Source organism: Borostomias antarcticus, assembly GCF_949987555.1.
Source record: "Borostomias antarcticus genome assembly, chromosome: 9".
Taxonomy (NCBI): domain Eukaryota; kingdom Metazoa; phylum Chordata; class Actinopteri; order Stomiiformes; family Stomiidae; genus Borostomias; species Borostomias antarcticus.
The window spans coordinates 10,346,289-10,365,965 of NC_140242.1; the positions used below are offsets into that span (position 1 = coordinate 10,346,289).

Sequence of the window (19,677 nt, forward strand, 5' to 3'; positions counted from 1 at the left end):
GTCAATGCAACAGGTCCTCTACCTCGCAGGACTGCCTCATTAAGGCCTTCCAAGTAGTCATACAGAGTGCTCCCCTCCACCTCACCTTGGGTCATGTGGGTTTAGAACCATGGTCAGTCAGTCTTCTTCACTCTCTGCCCTAGCTCCATGGACAGCAGCCTACAGCAGGATACGGTTTGGGCAGTAGAGGTACAAAACTGAAAAGCACGCTGCCAGAATAAGTCCAGTTGGTTGGCTGTCGCCATATTTGTTGCCTCCCTGCGATCACACACGCTTATGGCTAAATCATTCTAGCAGTGGTGTGTTGACTGATACTGCTCTCCAGTGTCCAAACCCTCAGGTCTGAAGTATATTTAATATTGGCAACACAATCATTCATTCTGAAGTTAATTAACGATATGTCGCGTGCGGAATGTTTGAGTTCTCAAAATAATGGGAGGCAGTGAGAGACAGACGCGTGAATACTTTGTTGGCATTTCTTTAATAAACGTTTGCCAAAGAGGAAGAGAAAAGAAAAGAAAAACATCTCAGTACAAAAAGACACTGTTCCTCGCCTTCTTCTTGAACTTGGGTTACACGTCTCTTTTCGTTTTTACTTATGATTCAACAATGGCTATTGGCAAAGGGCTGGTGGAATTTTAAGTGAACACAGCCTCTCTCCGTCAAGTCGTTCAGTAGCTATCAGTTTTACTGCGGTTATCCCAAGTGCTGCCCGTCTCTCTGGAACCCAACAGTCCACTTCTTCAAAGATAACCCCTTGTCCCCAATCAGAAACCCAATCATATCCTTGGCCATTAAGGGGGTGTGGGGGGACTACATTACTGGTCATGTTCTAGTTGTGCAGATATAGCACATCATTCATTGAATAACTAAGTTTTCCGCCTACTCAATTCAGTAGTGCAAAACATTAATACTAGTCTGCCTGGGGAGCAATTAAAGAAAGGCTAGGGTAGAGATTTAAAACATACCTGGCCTGGTAAATGTACACTCAAAAAAGGTAAAAGTTTAATTTAAAAGACAGCAGTATAGATTACAAAAAAACAAAATACGAAATGGTATGAGCAAGAAAGCCCTACTTAGTATTTCTGCTGTCCTTTCCGCAGCGTACCCCACATTCCATGTACAGGTGGAATACAACACTTTACACAGATTCTTTTTAAATTATCACAAATCAAGTGTGTGTGTTTCCAGATCCCTCTGGTCAGGCCTGAGAGGCGTGTGGCTCACATTAAACGGAGTCCTCTAACGGGAGAAGGGAATGGGGGGGGGGGGGGGGATGGTGATGATGGGGCGTGTCCATCATCACCATCCCCTGCCCCCATCGGAGATAAAACAGCCAATCAGAAGGGGAGGCCCCGCCCTCGGATCGCTGCCGAGTTCACGTGTGGGACGAAGCCCAGGGGGAGGGGCGGGGGCGGCGCCCCGCCCTGGGAGGGGGAGCCCCAGGACTGGCCCAGAGGGGGGATGGGCGGCGGCGGGTTGGCGGGTGCCGCCCCGTCCTTCCGGCCGATGGAGTGGTGGTTGTAGAGGCTGTGGATGCTGGTGGGGTTGGGCTGCTGCCCGTCCATGGGTAAGGGACTGTGATTGTACTCGAAGCGGTCAAAGCGGTGGTCCTTGTCCCCGCTGAACACCATGCCGCCACCTCCGCCCGTCCCCGCAGCACCCGGGGGGTAGGGCTCCTGGAGTGAGGAGGAGGAGGCCGAGGAGGAGGCGGCGCCGCCGGGGGCGGGAGGCAGGGCGCCGCCGCCAAACACCTCCCTCAGGGCGTGCGGCGGGAGCCCGCCCCCCAGCATGTGGCCCATGTAGCTGTCGCCGAAACCGGCAGGGGGGAAGTGGGGCGGCAAGGGGGGGCGCCCGTAGTCTCCCCCGTAGCCTGGCGGTCCCTCAGCGCTGGGCAGGGGCGGATAGTCTCCTCCGTAGCCTGGGGGACCCTCCGAGCTGGGGAGGGGGGGGTAGTCTCCTCCGTAGCCTGGGGGACCTTCTGAGCTGGGGAGGGGGGGGGTAGTCTCCTCCGTAGCCTGGGCCCTCGGCACTGGGCATGGGTGGGTAGTCCGGCTCCGGGGGCCTGGCGCCCTCCCCCGCTCCCAGGGTGGCCATCGGGGGCAGGTGGCCCGTCTTGGGCTCGGGGGGCTGCCGGTAGTCCAGGTCGGTGCAGCGGCGAGGAGGCTCGGGGGGTTCGGGGGGCCTCTGGTCCGGCGGGAGGATGGGCAGGGGCGCCTGCAGTCTGGCTCCGCCTCCTCCGCCGCCGCCCTCCGACGCTGGCGAAAAGGGAGAAAGGACAGGAAGAGGAGACGCGCATAAGGGCCTGTGCAGACTACACGTTTTTTTGGGTCTTTCACGATGGTCACCATGTCAGATTAGGCCATCACAGTTGCATAAATTCTTGCCGTGTCGTGGCCGGGACACAGGCAACACTACACGAATGACCGCGACAAATCATCGTATGCCGTCTTTCACAAGCATGCGCCTCATTGCGCGGGTTCAGGTAGTTCGGTCAGGAAATTGTCAGAAGTAGGCTATTGTATGCACTGTATTCAAGCTTTATTTATACTCGAAATGATGGTGCTGTTATGTTGTGCCAAATAATTCCGACTCCCCGGCAGAATCTGACTCCCCTTCACTATCTTTGAGTTTTGAGTCATCTTTTGACTGTCAAAACCATGAAGGCTACCACAACTAGGCTATATCTGCCTCATTAAAACTACAGTTGATAGCCTACAGTTGAAGTATTACGTTTTCCTCTGGGATTCAATCTTTTTTATCTACCGACATGACTTTATATGAATGTAGGCCTATTAGGCTACTTGTAAACTATTAAGGCCGTTTCAGACGGGGAGCGATATTCCGCCTGCGTTCTCGCTCGGATCAGCGGGGGACGCACACGTCCTGCGCGCAGCGGGGAAAGCCGACTACAATTCAGCTCGTCGCGGGCGGGCGTGCGTGCGTGCAGGAAACGAGCACACGCGCGACAATTTAACGGGGTCACGGCCGCTTGCCGCTCCGCCCCAGATTGTCCGCGGCTCCCAATTGTCCGCTCGCCTCTCTCATTGAAAATTAATTACAATGCGCGGATATCGCTCCTCGTCTGAAACGGCCTTTATGTAGGTTTTTATTCCAAGTGCTCTCGTAGTTTATTATCGTGGATGTTATAGCAGTAGCTAGCCATGCGTTGCAATGTGGTCATCTTAAAACCTAAAATAGCCTTGCCTTTTGTGACAAGTTTGCTCCTCTTGTGATGTCCTAATCTTAGCCGAGTGGTAGAAACTATAAACACTTGTTTTGTCAGAAGAGCGTAGATCAAACTAAACGTGAAGGGGAGTGGGATTCTGCCAGGGAGTTGGAATTCGGCGCAAGCTGTGTTCATCAGAGTCAAAGAAGAAAAATAAAGGAAACACGATTGTGGACCCATTCCTGGCTGTCATGAAGAGGACAGTATCGGCTGTCTACCCTTCAAGGAGAACTTGAGGTAACGGATGTGTTAACGTGTAAAGAACACTGTCATCCTATTGGTCAATGTCAAGGTATGTCGTAGGCATGGTCGCGGGAGACGTCAGACTAGGCAGGAAAATACAAAAATTTCTAACATGCTAGACTTTTCGTCGTAATCATGCCAAATCACTTATCGTTGTGTCACACTACAAGGCTTTTCGTCATTCCCAACATTCAAAATCAGGCCCGAAGCTGGACACTGTCTGCGACAAAAAATTTACCCGAGTTCAGCCCCGAAAACACGTTGCAAAACCTTTACTGAAACGGCGGACGTGTTGAATATTTTAGCAAGATTAAACTCACACCCTACTTAAGCAGGATTAAACTTACCTCCTATTTCCATGTTTCAAAAGCGCGCTAGGAATGACGCGACGGAAAAGCGGGGTTTACCTGGAGAGACGGGGCTGGGCTCCGGGGGTTGCTTAGCATCGGCGGAGGGCAGAGGAGGAGGAGGCACCCCTGACGCCGCGCCGCCGCCACCCTCATCGGCACTCTCGCCTCCCGCCGCCTCCTGCCTCTGGCTCTGCTGGGCCTGCAGGATCTGGGCCAGCAACATGGTCACCGCCGCCGCCGCCTCGCCCTGGCCCTCGGACGGCGCGGGCTGGTGGGGCGACGGCGGCTTGGGCATGGGGGGTGTGCGGGGCGCCCCGCTGGCTACGGCGGGGCCAGGCGGCTGGGGGGGCTTGCCGAGCGCCGGGGGGTGGAGGAGGAGGGGAGGTTCCGGAGGTCTGTCCGGGTCGCCGGATGGCAGCGACTTGGAGAGCTGCTGCAGAGTCTCTGGGTTGACCTTGGAGGCCAGCTGGGCGGCGGCGGCCGAACTCTTGGACTGGTTGAACAGGTTGATGAGGACGGCGAGCTGTTCCTGGGTCAGCTGGGAGTTGGGCGCTTTGGGGTCTGATGGGGGGAGGGGTGGGTGGGGGAGGGGCAGGAAGCAAACAGATATTATTTCCTTATAGGGCAACAAGATGGAGCAGGAGCTCGACTCGGAGCGCTGATGAACGCCCTGGCCAAGCGTCTCACACACACACACAGACTCACCCAGCAGGGTGGAGGCGGCGCCACTCTGTGCTTTGAGCCCGCCGGGGGCGGAGCAACCCTGAGGGGTGTTGCTGCGGCTGTCGTCCAGACCCAGCTCCTTGCGTGGGGCCTTGGGGGCGGTCAGCTCCTCGGGCATCTGCTTCTGCCTCCGTCGCTTCTTACTCCACAACTCGTGACAGTCCTGCCACAGGGGGAGGCTGGGGAGGAGGAGGAGCGAGGAGGACGCGGTGAGTACGGACGTTAAATACGGTTGTTTCTATATGAAATGTTGATCCCACACACTAAAAACTGAGGTGTCCTTGATTTGGAACGAGAACGTACTCGGGTGGTGGCATCTTGGCCGGGTCCACATCTCGGAGGAACTCGCTGCCCAGCGCCTGTTCGGCCGCACAGCGCTTGCTGGGGTCCAGGTTCAACATGTGGTCGAACAGATCCAGGGCTGAGGGAGGAATGCTGACCGGAGACGAGAGAGAGGGAGAGGGAGAGGGAGAGGGGGAGAGGGAGAGAGAGAGAGAGAGAGAGAGAGAGAGGGGGAGAGGGAGAGAGAGAGGGAGAGAGAGAGAGAGGGAGCGTTAGCCCTTAACACATTCACACGTCCATTCACACTCCCAATTCAAATGATAGAAGATAAGACATCGGGGAAGGGGGGGGGGGGGGTCGGGGTTTACAGCAGCAGAGTGACAGAAAAAGTACTGAATACAAAGGAAGCAAAAGAACCAGAAAAAAACAAGCATACAATAGTATACATACTGCAATACTAATAATAAACAAGTGAGACATGATTATCAAGATCATTCCAGAAACCGATGGTCTTGAAATCCTTGCGAAGGAGGACTGAACTCACAACGCGAACTCCTCTCGTAGACGGCGCCGATACTGCTTCTTTGGTTTCATGGTGTTGAAGTACGGCAGCTTGATCACGTCTGGCCAAACGGCGGGACACGGGCTGCCGCAGATACGACTGACAGGAGGGGAGAGGAGGGGGGAGAAGGGGAGAGGAGGGGAGAGCAGAGGACGGTTTGGCTCAGAGAGGACAATATTTAATATCGCCTGCAAGACTTCGGATGAGGAAACAATCAGAACTTTACCTCTGGCGGGTTTGGATATCAGTTGGACTTTTTTAAGCACATTTTTTGTGGGTTGCCGCAGCTCGAGTTACCTGATAAGCTCCAACTGGGCGAGCTCCTGGTTCGCCTGGAAAATGGGCTTCTTAGTAAACAGCTCCCCCAGAATGCACCTGGGGGTCAGAAAAGACAGCAAGATCAGATCAGATTAGATGCATATACTGAATACTCGTCTCGAAACCGACACTATGAAGAGGACCCCCAGGGAGTGCGGCTTCTGCTTAGGTAACCGTCCTTGGGTCCGGGACAATAAAGTGGGTCCCCACTAGTCACAGCCCCCGTTAACTGTGTGTGTGTGTGTGTGTGTGTCTCGTACCCGCAGCTCCACACGTCAATGGCAGGCGTGTACCTCTCCTCCCCCAGCAAGAGCTCAGGCGGGCGGTACCACAGGGTGATCACCTTGTTGGTGTACGGTCGACTGGGGGACACAAACACAGAAGAGACTTTGTCAATATCGGTCTCGTGAGCGGGAGGACGTCTGGCGTGCCACACGCCTACGTCCGAGAGGGGGGGCGTAAATCTGAAGGGAGATGGCAAATATGAGACGGGTCAGACAAGACGGTGGATCCTCACCTCTCCTCGGAGTTATACAGCCGAGCCAGACCGAAATCTGCCAGCTTTATCTGACCCCTAATGGAGAGAAGAGACACACATTCACCCAAAGTGGGACACGTCCATTATCCGTCCACCCCCACCCCAAAAAAAAGAGATGCGGAGAAGGAATCAGGACTTTCTGTTTTACTCAGGTGGCCGCCCAGCCCACCACCACCGCGGAGAGAGCGCTCACTTGTTGTTGAGCAGGATGTTGGAGCACTTGATGTCTCTGTGCAGGAAGTTCTTTTTGTGGCAGTAGTCCAGGCCCTCCAGCAGCTGGCGCATGAAAGACTTGATGTGGCTCTCGTTGAAGTGGACCAGGCCGGACTCCAGCAAACCCATCAGATCGTGGTCCATGTACTCGAACACAAGGTAGAACGCACCTAGAAGAGAAGATCGTTTCGTCACTGAGTGCAAACACGATGTGTGATTATTACAGTGTTGGGGTGTACCCGAATTTTGTGAGTCAAATTACATTCCCTTGTTCAAACCAGAGATTCGACAATCGATTCCTTTTTTCCCCTCGTATGCCTAGGCTTAGGGGGAAACCGCGGGAGTCAGGACAGCTGTCAAACTTCAAACTCAAACTCGCAGGCAGCACAGTAAAATACGCCGATTTTTTCTTCCTAAACATGCATCCTCTGGCCCACATTGTCCATCTACTTCAGATGCCTTGTCTTTATGCAGGGTTTCCCATAGCCTACATTAGGGTTGGGTGATTTGACGATAGTCTCATCAACTGCGCATTTCAATGTGTGCGCGAATAGGCTGTGCGTTGGGCAGCAGTCAACAAGGAAATGTTTTGGCTGTCGCTAAAGCATTTTCACGGACATTAGAGCTCTGTCTATAGGAAATCATATTTTTCCCTTTGATATTCTTCCGTTTGATATTCTGTTTGGGAAATGCACGTGATTTCTGGCACACAGTACGCTAGACGCACAGCGGATGGGAGAGGGGTTCACTGCCTTCTTTCCTCCGCTATATCAGTCTTAAGACTCCTTTTACTGCACAACAAATAGCTACAGTAATAGCTAAATGTCTAAAATGAATGATTGGCCTGTCCTATATAAATCACAAGGCAGGTGAGTGATCTTAGTCCACCTCCTAGTTCTTGACAGTGGAGCAAAAAAACGACTGCTCGACTTGAAGAATCTCAGTCGACCTAAGGGTCTCCAACTGATGATTCGACTCGTCGACTTTCAGGGGGCAGCACTATTACATTGCTATACATACCTACTACTTGTATAAGAGCTGTTCATGATACCTTTGTCGTTTTTGAAGTCCAGGGCGTCCTCCTTGTCGGTGACGATCTCCTTCATGTTGATGATGCTCTTGTGGTTGAGCTGTCTGAGGATCTTGATCTCCCTGATGGCCGTGATGGGGAAGCCCTCCTTCTCATTGTCTAAACGAACCTTCTTCAAAGCCACCATTTCACCTAAACACAGATGAAGACAATGGGAAACTTAAGTTTTGATGACTGGCTGAAATCCAGAAACTGTGCTTCATTCCTATACAAATCATCCATGAGGATTCTTGACCAGGGGCGGGTTTTGCCTCCATGTATTTGAGAAGCTGAGAGATGAGCGTTCACCTGTGTCTTTATCTTTTGCCTTGTACACCTGGCCATAGGTGCCCTCTCCTGTGATGCCAATGATCTCAAACTTGTCCACGCAGCGTTTCCCCCAGTCGATCTCAGTCTCCTTGATCTCCCCAAACCGAGGCCCACAGATTCTGGCAAGCAAGCAAGCAAACAACCAACAAATTAGAAGAACAACAACAACAACAACAACAGGTCATGGCAGACTGAGAATGTGATTTGTACGGAGGGAGGATTTGTAACCCATGTTAAAGAGGTGCTCAAGTCAAAATCGGATTTTCTGTGGTTTTGCATGGTATTTGTACTTGTACTAGGCATTGTGTGAACACTCTGGAAGTGTTGAATTTGTGTGTTTTTTAGTTTTAGAGAACTAAATAATATAATTTTAAACTGCAATTTTCACCTCCCTTGTCTGACGTCAGACTTACAAAATTGGCACTCCCCCTCGCCTCAAACTGTCTCAAGAACCCGCCCCCATGCCCGCCCGCGAGGAAAAAGTGATATTGGAATTTTGCGCCCCAACTCAGTTATTTTCCTTTCGTTTACAACACCAAAGAATTGTAATTCTGCAAAACATTATGAAAGTTGTGTAAGCCTAATCATCACTGCAGTGGCATCTGCTCCACATAATGTTGATCATCCCAGCACCTCCATCCGACCCAACTGCAGGAAGAATTGCACATTTTGGGATTAAACAGCTCCAGTAGCGATATTCAATTATAACCAGAGGGCATTACAATAACATTCAAAACGAGATCTATTGACTGCATGACCTGTTACGTCTCCGGACTCCGGAGTAGGCTATCCCTTGTCCGCTGTGTGCTCACGGGAGTCTTGGTGCACGGCCTTCTGTCTCTCCAAACTCAACGATTATACTGAATCGCTGCGCTACGCGTGCAGTCTCCCACATAATTAGGGGTAGGATAAGTAGGCTACATCATCTCCCCCTTTCTGTAAAGTGCACATTGTGTTGCCTTTGTAGGCTATATGAAACAAGCTATAATGATTTAATTGATCTGACTAATAATCAGTTATTGCAGTGGTATTCCGCTCGATTCCTTTATATCACCACAACTGACAGATCCCAGAACAGTAACGTTTCAGTGTTCAACTGGCTTTGTTGGACACCTACTAAGATAAATAACGTTAGACTGGTGAACAATGCGGATTTTGTCGGTTTCACAGCGCAAATGATCCGTCTTCTGGTAAGACCCACAGTTGCAATTATTTGACTAACTAGGTGTACTGTTCGTAGCTGGCTGAAATCTATAGGCCTAACGTTAGTCTAATAGCCCAAGCCTCCAAGCTTGCGTGGCCGGCTGCAGGGTGCTTTTCCTCGGTGTCGCGGGGGAGACGCACCATCGTTATAAATTGATCGTACTTTTCCCAAATAATGCAAATTCGAGGATATGGCCTGTTGGGTAGCGTGTATCTTAATAATGTTTGGGGGTTAAAAGGTAGTGTGACATCTTATGTTTCTTATATTAAGGACTTTGTAAATGCCTGTACACTTCCTGGTGTCGAGGTCACTATGGTTACAAACAACAAATGTGTGGAAGTCAATCATTTCTGACTGACGCCCTATTTGACACGCCCACAAAACGAGGTGAGCATGGAGAGGGGGAAATTTGGGCATATAAAAAGGAGTTTTATAGTACTTAAAAATGACTGAATAACAAAATTGATGGGTATATTCTGTTCTATGTCACCTAAAGATAACTGGCATGTGTCACGTTCAACCACTTTATTCCGCCTTTAATGTCTTGCCCAGATTGGGATTCGAACCCATAAACTCCCACTTGTGGGGCAGACACACTAACCATTGCACTATAGGGACATTCCTCTTGGAGGGACTGTTAGCGCTCCTTTGAGGAGTGAGTTGAACCAGCTACTCGCTACCACTACCTGGGACTCACAAGGACACATTGTCATTCGGTTATAGAGTTAGTCTAGGTGCACCCTGACAAAGGCACCGAGCGACGAAACATAGGTTTCTTTATAATAAATGAACTGGAGAAAATACCGGGGTTCCCTTTCTTCTGAAAGACTGAGCATGTGAGCCAGACCCTGTGAGATACAGGAATACTAATAGGATGTCCGGGGGTTCAGACGTACTTGGGCCTGCGGCGCAGAGTGCTGGTCTTCTTCTCGTCGGGTGGGCTGTGAGGGGAGAGGGAGGCTCCGCCAGGGAGCTCAGGAGGGAGGGGGAGGTCCGACAGGAGGGGGCGGGGCTTGCGTTCCGGCTTCTTCTTCCCTGAGTTGTCCTTCAAGCTGAACAAAGGAGAAAGGGGAATTAACAAAAAATAAAAAATAAACAGAGAAAAAATGGTTGATAAACATTCAGAGGGGAAAGCTAAGGACGATAACCAAGGCGATCGACAAGATTTATCTACTTACCCGTCAGCTCCGCCGTCTAAGTGCTCGAGAACGCTTTGGGGCAGCGGCAGGGACGCCAGCGCGCTGATGGCGGCCGCGGCGGACATCCTCTCCTTCTCCTTGCCCTGACCAGACGCTGGTGCTTTCCTCTTGTCCCGATGCACGGAGGGGTCGTCTTTCCCCTTGCCGTCCCTATCTCGGTCCCTGTCCCTGTCTCGGTCCCCGTCCCTGTCTCGGTCCCTGGCGGCCTGCGGAGGCTCTGCGGCCTTCTTGAAGGGTCTGTCCGCTGGGGACTGGGGCGGGCTGGACACGGGGGTCCTGGGGCCCTTCTCCGAGGCGGGCGGTGAGGCCGGCCGGCCCTTCTTGGCGTTGTGGTTGGCCTTGGGGCTGGGCTGGTGGTGGGCGGAGGAGGCGCCCTTGGTGGGGGTGGAGGCGTTGCTGGAGTTCTTGGCCCTGGCGGCCGCCTCCGCGGCCTTGGCCTTCTTCTGCTTGCTGAGCTCGGCGGCCAGGCTGCTCTTGAAGGTGATGGTGCTGGGGGAGAGGCTGGATGGCCGGCTCCGGGACCGTGAGTGGCGGTGGCGGCTGCGGGAGCGGGAGCGCCGCAAGGTGGTGTACGGGCTTCTGCTCCGCGACTCGCCGGACCGCCTGGGGAGAGAGGGTGCCACACATTTAGTCCCAGTCTGTCTGTTTGTTTGTTTCTTGAAACACAACCAGAATCACAATCACATTCCTTCTCAAGATACTATAGTCACATTCAGTGTGTAAAATGCCTATCAAATTGTTCATCATTTAGATTTCGGAACTGAAGAGAAAAACAAAATGAGTGTGGAATGTTATCAAATCAACTACAGTATGCCACATTTGCTTTGTAAATACACAGATGGGTGTAAATAACTCAGATTTAGGTAGACACAAAACAGGGATACTATGGTGGAAAAATATTTAACATTGCACACAAATCATTGAGCTCATGTTGCGTAACTAAAGCAAAAGCTTTAGTTTTTTTTTGTGAGAGGCTTGTACAATCACAAAGCAATGTGTCATGCATTAAGTAGCCTTAGTTAAAAACATAGGCATATCAAAAAGTGGAACTTGCCTAACAAATAAGTAACCAGCATTTCCACCAGACTGTTCTTGACTACTATGACCAGACAGACATACAGCCAAGCTACTAGCCTGTTAGTTATAGTAGCGTACTGCCTTTATAGTTCGACAGGTTCTACAGCGCCTCGTGGCGCTGTCAGTAGACAGGGACACAACTGCCTTTCTCAGATTCATTGCTCTGCTTATTACTCTAGATAAATGTGGTCAACTTTTTTTTCCAGCCATCTACTTGGTTGCTAACATCACCCCACTATGTATGCAACGCCACATTGTTAAATTCATTGTCAACGTATGAATGGGGATACAAAGGACTTCTCTTGCAAGGCCTACTGCTGCTGGGTTCTAAATTGTCACGTCATGTGAATGGAGACTTTCGAGACGGCAGGCAGCTATCAACACACTGTCTGGGGGTGAAAATAAGTTTTGGTTCAACATTGGTGACGTGGATAAGAAATATTGTGAAATCACAACGAAGTAGACTATGGCTCACTCACCTGACATCTGGACTTGGACTCAGTGACTTTCTGTAAGGACTCCGTGATCGTCTGCGGTTAGCGTAAGGACTTGTGCCAAGCTCCCCTTGCTCGTAAGGACTGTGCCTGCCATAACTTGGAGACCTGCGCCAGTTGAACGGGCTTGAAGGGGACCGTTTTCTCTTGTTGCTCGAGTATGAACTGGGTGACTTTGAAATGTTGCTGGCACCATATAGCTCCGCATCTCGGCCGTAGTAAGCCGAACTAGGGGACGGTCTTTTGTTCCCATAGGTAGGGCTTTTTCTGGAAATCAACTGGTTATAACTACCGCTGGGTGACTGGTATCCATACGAGTATGACGTCCCAAAGGGACTTTCAGCCTTGAAGCCGGGGCTTCTTCTGTAGGCCCTGCCGAGTTCATCACGGTCATCTCGGTATGATTGTGGTGCGTCCCTGTATGCAGACGGGGGGTCCTTTTCAGGTCTTGTTTTACTCCTGTGTCTTTTAGAATCCCTTTTATCCACGGACATGGGGGGCAAAGTTGAAGCAGTCTTCCTGCCGTTGCTGTCGTTGCTTCTTTCGCCGTCTCTGGTGTTTTTGGTGCCGCCTAGGCTATTACCACCGCGGGCTTTGGAAGAATCCCTGTCGCGGCTTTGATGGTCCTTCCTTTTAGGTTCTTTGTCTTGTCTGCTCCTCTCAGATGGTCCTCTCGGTTGCTCATCCTTCTTAGGATGCAAAATATCCCGGTCTCTACGAGACTTTCTGCCTGGTGATGATGTAGGTCCGTTGTCAATAACATCAACTTCGCCGAGTCGGTTCACCGGGAGCCGTTCGTCATGCGGGTCTAGTTTGGGCGACGGGCTCCCAGAAAAGCGCTCCGATTGAGAACTCACGTCGTCGTACTCCACCAGAGTCCGAAGTTCACCGTCTCTTTCGAAAGTGCCTTTTCGTTCATTGTTGGGGTCGTCTGGCGTGTGCCATTGCTCTCTATCCTTCGCATGTCGGTGTTTCTTTCGCCGAGATGCAGATGACCGCCTCTTCTCTCTGTGTTTCTCTCGCTGAATTGCACCGCTTCCAGGTTTACTGCGCCTGTCCTGTCTAGCATTTCTCTGTGCCGAGGGACTCCTTCCCCTTCCCTCACGAAGCACCTCAGTATTAGGCATTTATTGGAAAAATAAAATAAAAAATATAGATACTTTTGGTAGTATTTCTGCTTTCCAGTGTTTCGCCTTATGTTCCTTGGTTCACGAGACAAAACATTTCCAACGAATTTCGCTAGCTAGCTATCAGGCTAGCACTTGCTGTCACCTGCTAACCAATATGCTAACGTTACCCCGAACGATAATCCATCACACTCCTCACCAACGATGTCTTTATCCAGTTAACCCCTCGTTGAGTTTAGCTTGTTAATGAATATATCGAATGAAATTAAATTCAACCATTGTATAATCCAGGACTGCGCATCTCCAAAGATTTACTATGCTAACCTAGCTAGCCAACTGAGCTAGTCGGCTAAGCTAGCTAGCTTCGAACTGTGGCCAGCTTGACAGAGAAATGCATTCCATTCCATTCCATGCCGAGTGTCGGTAGGCCCGATGTTTCTCCGGTTCAAAGGAAATGTGTGCTTGGATAAATATTACAACTCACATAAGGTCTTAAGATCCATTCAGAAAAAAAGGTACAAAGTAGACAAAAGCAACCTCGCTTTGTAGAGTCAAACTTCTTCGGATACGCGAGTCATCATTACTCCAGATTGTAACAAGGAAGTAGCTAAACTAGCAGGCGAACTAGCTCCCCAGCTAGCAGAGCTAGCTCGCTTTCTTTCTCCTTGTCGAGTTCAACTCCGGCAGATTCAATAAAACAAAGCCATTCAAAAACATCATGTTTTCACGTGTCTTGACGTGAAGCTAGTCCCGTTGCCATCAAAACTGTAACTACGGCAAGATATCGTATTTCGAGTTTTATTTTGTTGTAGAGTGTGTACTATTTTCGTATAAATTTTTTACGAACTTTAGTTCCCGAACTAACGTTAACGTTAGACTGCCGTGCTACGGTGCCGGGGCCTCTGGCTTTCAAACTGGAGGCCGCGGACGTCGCAGGCGCTTCCAGTGTAATGCGTAATCCAGATCACTGGTTACGTCACCGCTAAAGGAAACCCCTGATAAACTTGGATATCTGAACGTTTGTGTATTTTTACGGACGATTACGTGAAAAATCTTGTTTTATAATTTTGAGCACCAGAGGCGGGTTAAAAATCATTAAATCTTTGCCAACACCATCACCACCACCACTGTCTATGTTGATCTGAAATCGAAACTGAAGCCTGTACACATAGGAGGTTAATTCCTCCTTTCCTTTCATCCTCTCGAGTTCACCTGCTATGAGCAAAACAACACATATTGCACAGGTTACTCAATAAAGTGGTACAGTATTTATTAATATAATGTTTTTAAACATATTCACTTTATTGGTCTTTCCATTAGCTCACAAAAGGAACTGAGAGTTGATATGTAATTTCAACCCTTGTACCCAGTCACATTTAGATACATTAGTGGTTCTTTTTAAAGATGAGTAAACATGGACACAACTAGTAACTGAACAATACAGAATACATACACACAAACCTCACACCTGAGAGAGGTGTGGTTTGACAGACCAAATCAGAGATAAATAACATGATTGGAAAGTTAGTTAAATATATCAAAGGCAATACATGTATTTCTGTAAAAAATAAAGAAAGCAATACCCATACCCATAGCCTTAACGTTACATCACACCAATTTATTTAGTAAGGAAACAAGTCTCCAGGTCCCCGTGATCACAGTCTTGCTACCAATGTGCAGGTCCTACCTGACCCAGACCAGACCTGACCAAGTCCACTGTGATACATGAAGACAAGCTTTAGGAAAAGTACAGAGTATCTGTCACTCTACAGCCCACTTGTGTTGGAGAAATAGGAGAGGGGGACACATACTTCCAGAACTCACTGAACATGCTCAAACACACTTTTGATTTAGCCAGAGTGAGAAAGCAAGCAAGCACCATGGAAGTAAGCAATGGTTAGTATATAAAGCACTACATGAGCCAACTGCTTCCTCCATCTCCCAAAGTATAGATGTGTTTGTACTTCAACATCAAGTTAAGACTTAAAGGTCAACTGATTGGATTAGCCCTTCAAACTCCAATATATCTCCACACTAGTATCTCTCATATTTTCCTCTTTCAGTTGGTTAGTGTTTATCTATGGAAGGGCAGGAATGTATAATTTCCCCATAAGCGGGTTCGTAATGTATATGTAATACATAAGGCTATACATATTTATACAGTTTGGATAAATGTCAAAAGGTGAGAGATGGTGCTCAAAGGTACTTGAGTGTGACAGAACAGAGTATTCTAGGTGGTGATAGTCAAGGCATCTCAAGAGAATAGCAAGATGAAATAAAACTAATAGCCTGGATAGATCTTATCACAATTAGTGGTTCTGTACAATAGTATAGAATTGTTCCAAAAATCTGAAATGCATAAGACCCGATTAGCCAACAGACATCTGCTGGGGGGGGGGGGGCAGATAAAGAGAAAGAAGAATGCAGACAGCTCTACTTTACCATAAAACCAAACAATTGCATATCATCATTGGCTATTTAGGGGTTGAGAGCAACGAGTGGGTAGATTGGGGTAGTCAGCTTGTTCACATTCACAATGGACACTGCATTAGAGAGACAAGCCTTCACAATCACGAACCAGGTATATTATCACTCAAAGGTTGTACTCGAGTGACTGATTAGTTGCATGGTACACTTGCAACTTAAATGGTATATATAAACATGTAGTTGCCATGCACTTCAATCATATTACCTTTTTACTTCTCTGCACTAGATGGCGTCTGTCTTTGGTGTTTCAAATGCAGCCACTATCGCTAGGCAGGCAGGTACCTCTTTAGCATTCAAAAGCTCTTCGCTGTAGCTGGAAAAAAACCTCCAGGGTAAGCTTTGCATTAAGGAGGTAGATTCCTTAACAAGTCACCGTCATCTCAGTACTGTATGTGGAAATCAAATGAAAAGGAAAATATGACAGTGCTTTCTTCAATTCAGGTGAACTGTATGAAATGCTAGAAGTCATAAGGATTAAACCCAAGTCCATGGTTCTATTGAGAATATGAGAATTGTTTTTAAAGGAGTAAAGGGATCTGACAGACACCTTTCGATGGTAAGAATGATATTAGTGTGCTTCTTATGTATGGCAACAAAGATTTGACACCTTGCAACAAATATGAAGATGTCAATTTACAAGTGTTTTTCTTTTCTTTTGTAAATAATTTACTATACATACTTCACATGGTAAAAACTCTAAAACGATGCACAAATAACCATGCTATCCAACTCATGTCCTGACGTCTCAGTCAGTCTGATTAATTTGTGCCAATTCATTCTTTCTTTTTTAAATGATATGAATTTGCAAGCCCCCCTTCCCCCCCCCCCATGAGTAAGAGGGACTATCAAGACACTGAGTCCTCCAGGTCAAAGTCAAACAACATCGCAGCAACTCCCTACCCGCCTGTCTCACAGTCTTCATGTATGGCCTACTTATTTTAATCTTTACCAACTGCTAAAGTAAGAGCTTTGTCACATCTAGTCAGTGTCTTTTCTTACTTCTGTACCCTCCACTTCTGGCCCGTGTGAGAGAGAGGCTGCAGGTTGGTTTTGTGGAGCGTTAAGAGCATAAACAGCATCAGTTGCGCTACATATGAACGTATTGGACTTCTAAATCTGAACATGTGTCATTTGCTAGTGCCACTGGCCTTCCACTCACCCGCTTACTTCTGATCAGAGGTAAGGGCGAGTCCCGGGCACAAATCAAATCCAAAAACCAGAGAAATGTTTATATACATATTAAGCGGTCACCGGTGCACTTCTGACCCTATAAAATACAGCATCTCTCTCTAATTCTCTTGGCCAGACTTTTACTTTTCTTTTTCCCGTTCTTCTCTTTACCATCCTCCATTTTCCTGGCCCGGATTTCTCGCATTAGGTCAAAGAACACCTGCGAGACATAAAAAAAAATCACAATCACACATTACGTGGTCGTGTCACACAGGAAATAGCAAGCAAAACCCTTTTGTTTACCACCGTGCTGGAAGGTCACGTCAGACTGACGCGCTGCCACCTGAGCACGCCAGGCTTACCTTGTCGACGTTGGCACGAGTCTTGGCAGAGGTCTCCACGTAGCACACGCCCCACTGCTCGGCACGCGTCTTGGCCTCTTCTGCGCTCACCTGCCTCCGGTCCTCCAGGTCGGACTTGTTCCCTACCAGGAGGAAGGGCACATTCTCGTCCTCCTTCACTCTCAGGATCTGCTCCCTGCGATACAGAAAGTCTGTCACCAAGATGAGCTAGCCATTATCTGGCTTGTCAACATTGCTTATCAATCAACATTCTCCCCTTAGGATGATGAAACGTGTTGCAACGGAGAGAAAATAGGATTATGAATGAATTAGGAAAGCCCGGTGTTGCTCAACCTGAAGTCTGCTGTTGCTGCGAACGACTCCAGCTCTGTGATGGAGAAGACACAGAGGAAACCCTCGCCACTGCGGAAGTAGTTATCCCGAATGGCTGCGTAGTCCTCTTGTCCTGCCGTGTCCAGGATGTCTATCTGAACCTCTTCTCCATCCAGAACCACCTTCTTTCTGTAGCTGTCAGCTTTGGTGGGTTCATAGTCCTCAACAAACTGAGAGTTACAGGGATAAACAGTTAACAGAATCACGACAAACCATGTCATTACACAATACATAAGTCAACACAGCACAGGAAATCATCTGGCTCATGATATGTGGCAGGACAATTAAGCAAACAAGTGAGTGTTTACCTCATCGTACATGAACTGCAGAGTGAGGGCAGATTTGCCCACCCCTCCGCTGCCCACCATGATCACTTTGTGGAGGGCCAGGGAGTTCTGTCCCTTTGGCTTTGCAGCTGCCATGGCTTTCAAGACCCAAGTTTCAGGAGAGGAAAGGATTTCGGAAAGAAGCCGGGGAGGGGAAGGGGAGTGGGAGGGTAAGCTAATGAAGTTGGACTGCAGATTCCAACTGAGGGGGTGGAAGGAGACGGTCCTCTGAGAATATAAAAAAAAAAGAAAAAAAAAGAAGCATTAGAAGAGCATGACCTGATTTGCAATAAACTGACCACAGCAGTGTATTACAGAATACCACCACAAGGAGGCAGTCTAACAACACTTACTACCTCTAACATACCGGTAGCAGTCTGTTGTTGCCATGGGAAAATATCGAATCCCGGCAAAGAGCATTTTCTTTGTAACTACTTAGCTACTACAAGTACCTCCACATGGTTCTCTACAAGTCCCTGCTACATTTCAAAGCAAGGTCATACGGAGCAGTGCACGATTACATTTTAGTTCACTGTTTGTTTTGGTGTGGGGTGCCTTAGGGCTGTGCAATCGGATATGGGCACGGCCATCTGAACCTCCAGTTGTTTCCTAGCTAGCCTAAGTAAGTTAGTCTACAATATTGTGCCAGCTAACGTTATCGTCACCACTTCTAACGATAGTTAACATTAGAATAGTTTAAACTGGCTTAATAACCAGCTAGCTAACCAAATGATAGCTGATCCAGACAGATTTTCTTCCGTCCAGCCGTCTGTGGACAGGTTGTTAACTAGTTAGCTAACGCGTTGTCCAGCTAACCAACTAGATACGTCCCCAGACCTCACACATAAACATTACTAGCTAGCTAGGTTCATGCTAGCAATATATGATGGTTATCGAATTCGCACAAGCTTAGTCTTGCCGCCGCTACCGTGACAGCAACTATCGTGACTCGTCAGAGGGGGAAACGAAACGTAATGCTGTGTAGCTAGCTTAGCTAGCTAACTACGCTATCTTACCATGAAATATGCCTGACCTAAATGGTTTCTAAAAGTCTAGTCAACGTGAACTCGCCGACAAGCATTAGCTAACGTTAGCTAGTTTGATAGCTCCCTTAGCTAAGCCACCCAACCTAGCTGTACTCTAATGCTAGCTAGCTACCTGTGTAGCTAACGTTCATCATCATAGCTAGCAAGCTAGTGTGTGTCATATTGACAATGGTCAACTACAATTAACTAGTAAATAATACGCTCACCTTGAGGCACGGTTTTGATGAAGAATGCTGAGTGAATTTCAAAAACCGAACACTTAACGTTAGCTAGTAGGCTATGCTCTTACACAAGCGAGCAACAAATCCTGAACTACGCCCGCCTGGTCTTGTTGGAGACCGTCACCAGTTAGAACGAGACACAGGGAGGTGGGGGTGGGGGAACCAAAACCAACATGTATGAAATGTGGCAATTTTCCAGATAGTCAGATATGAATGTCTCATGAATGCGATATAAGTGGCATGTAGGTGCTTAATTGGAAAGTGATTACTTATACATGACAGGTGTATTTCCTGATTAAATAAAGTAGCTCCAGCTGGCCACCACTCACGTCTATCTGCAAGGATATGGAGGATTTCCATACTACAGGTGAGAGCACAATAACATTATAGCTAAATTGTTCATGAGCAAATTTCTGCTTATTCAGATTCAGTCACCTTTCGTCCAAAAGGTAAGCAAGGTAACACATTCATATACCGTATTTGGAGAATTGCTATTCAGAAATGGCCCTATATAAGATGCTTAGTTGATATCCCAAGCTTTTTGTAACCTATCTACTGCAACCTCAGCCAGCTGTCCAGAATGTCACGTCAATCACTTGTTCCATTTTACTCTCCATCAGGGAAGTCCCTCATATCTAATCTGCGTTTGAAATATGCAGAGAAGACATGGAAGGAGACTTTTCAGCTGGTCCGTAGATCTATGGTAAGTAAGCAGGACACCAATAGACAAAAATG

The 19,677-nt window shown here is 48.4% G+C and overlaps 2 protein-coding genes across 3 annotated transcripts; both read right to left on the minus strand.

Annotated features, from left to right (window-relative positions):
* Positions 1 to 476: 476 nt before the first annotated feature.
* On the minus strand, positions 477 to 13,595 carry cdk13 (cyclin dependent kinase 13). 2 transcript variants are annotated; one of them, XM_084443302.1, is made up of 15 exons: positions 11,817 to 13,595; positions 10,240 to 10,863; positions 9,958 to 10,113; positions 7,837 to 7,976; positions 7,510 to 7,680; positions 6,439 to 6,628; positions 6,225 to 6,281; positions 5,968 to 6,069; positions 5,687 to 5,764; positions 5,372 to 5,488; positions 4,849 to 4,980; positions 4,528 to 4,724; positions 3,880 to 4,383; positions 2,019 to 2,258; positions 477 to 1,873 (listed from the first exon to the last, which is right to left on the minus strand). In XM_084443302.1, exons 1-15 carry the CDS (start codon positions 12,956 to 12,958, stop codon positions 1,341 to 1,343), a joined length of 4,383 nt encoding a protein of 1,460 aa, XP_084299428.1. In that variant the 5' UTR covers positions 12,959 to 13,595; the 3' UTR covers positions 477 to 1,340. The 2 variants fall into 2 exon arrangements, with proteins under 2 accessions (XP_084299428.1, XP_084299427.1); XM_084443301.1 differs by having other exon boundaries at positions 1,735 to 2,258; positions 6,001 to 6,069.
* Positions 13,596 to 14,273: 678 nt separating this feature from the next.
* On the minus strand, positions 14,274 to 19,056 carry ralaa (v-ral simian leukemia viral oncogene homolog Aa (ras related)). The gene is made up of 5 exons (XM_084443060.1): positions 18,928 to 19,056; positions 17,658 to 17,903; positions 17,311 to 17,519; positions 16,978 to 17,152; positions 14,274 to 16,835 (listed from the first exon to the last, which is right to left on the minus strand). Exons 2-5 carry the CDS (start codon positions 17,769 to 17,771, stop codon positions 16,713 to 16,715), a joined length of 621 nt encoding a protein of 206 aa, XP_084299186.1. The 5' UTR covers positions 17,772 to 17,903; positions 18,928 to 19,056; the 3' UTR covers positions 14,274 to 16,712.
* Between the last annotated feature and the right edge of the window lie 621 nt (positions 19,057 to 19,677).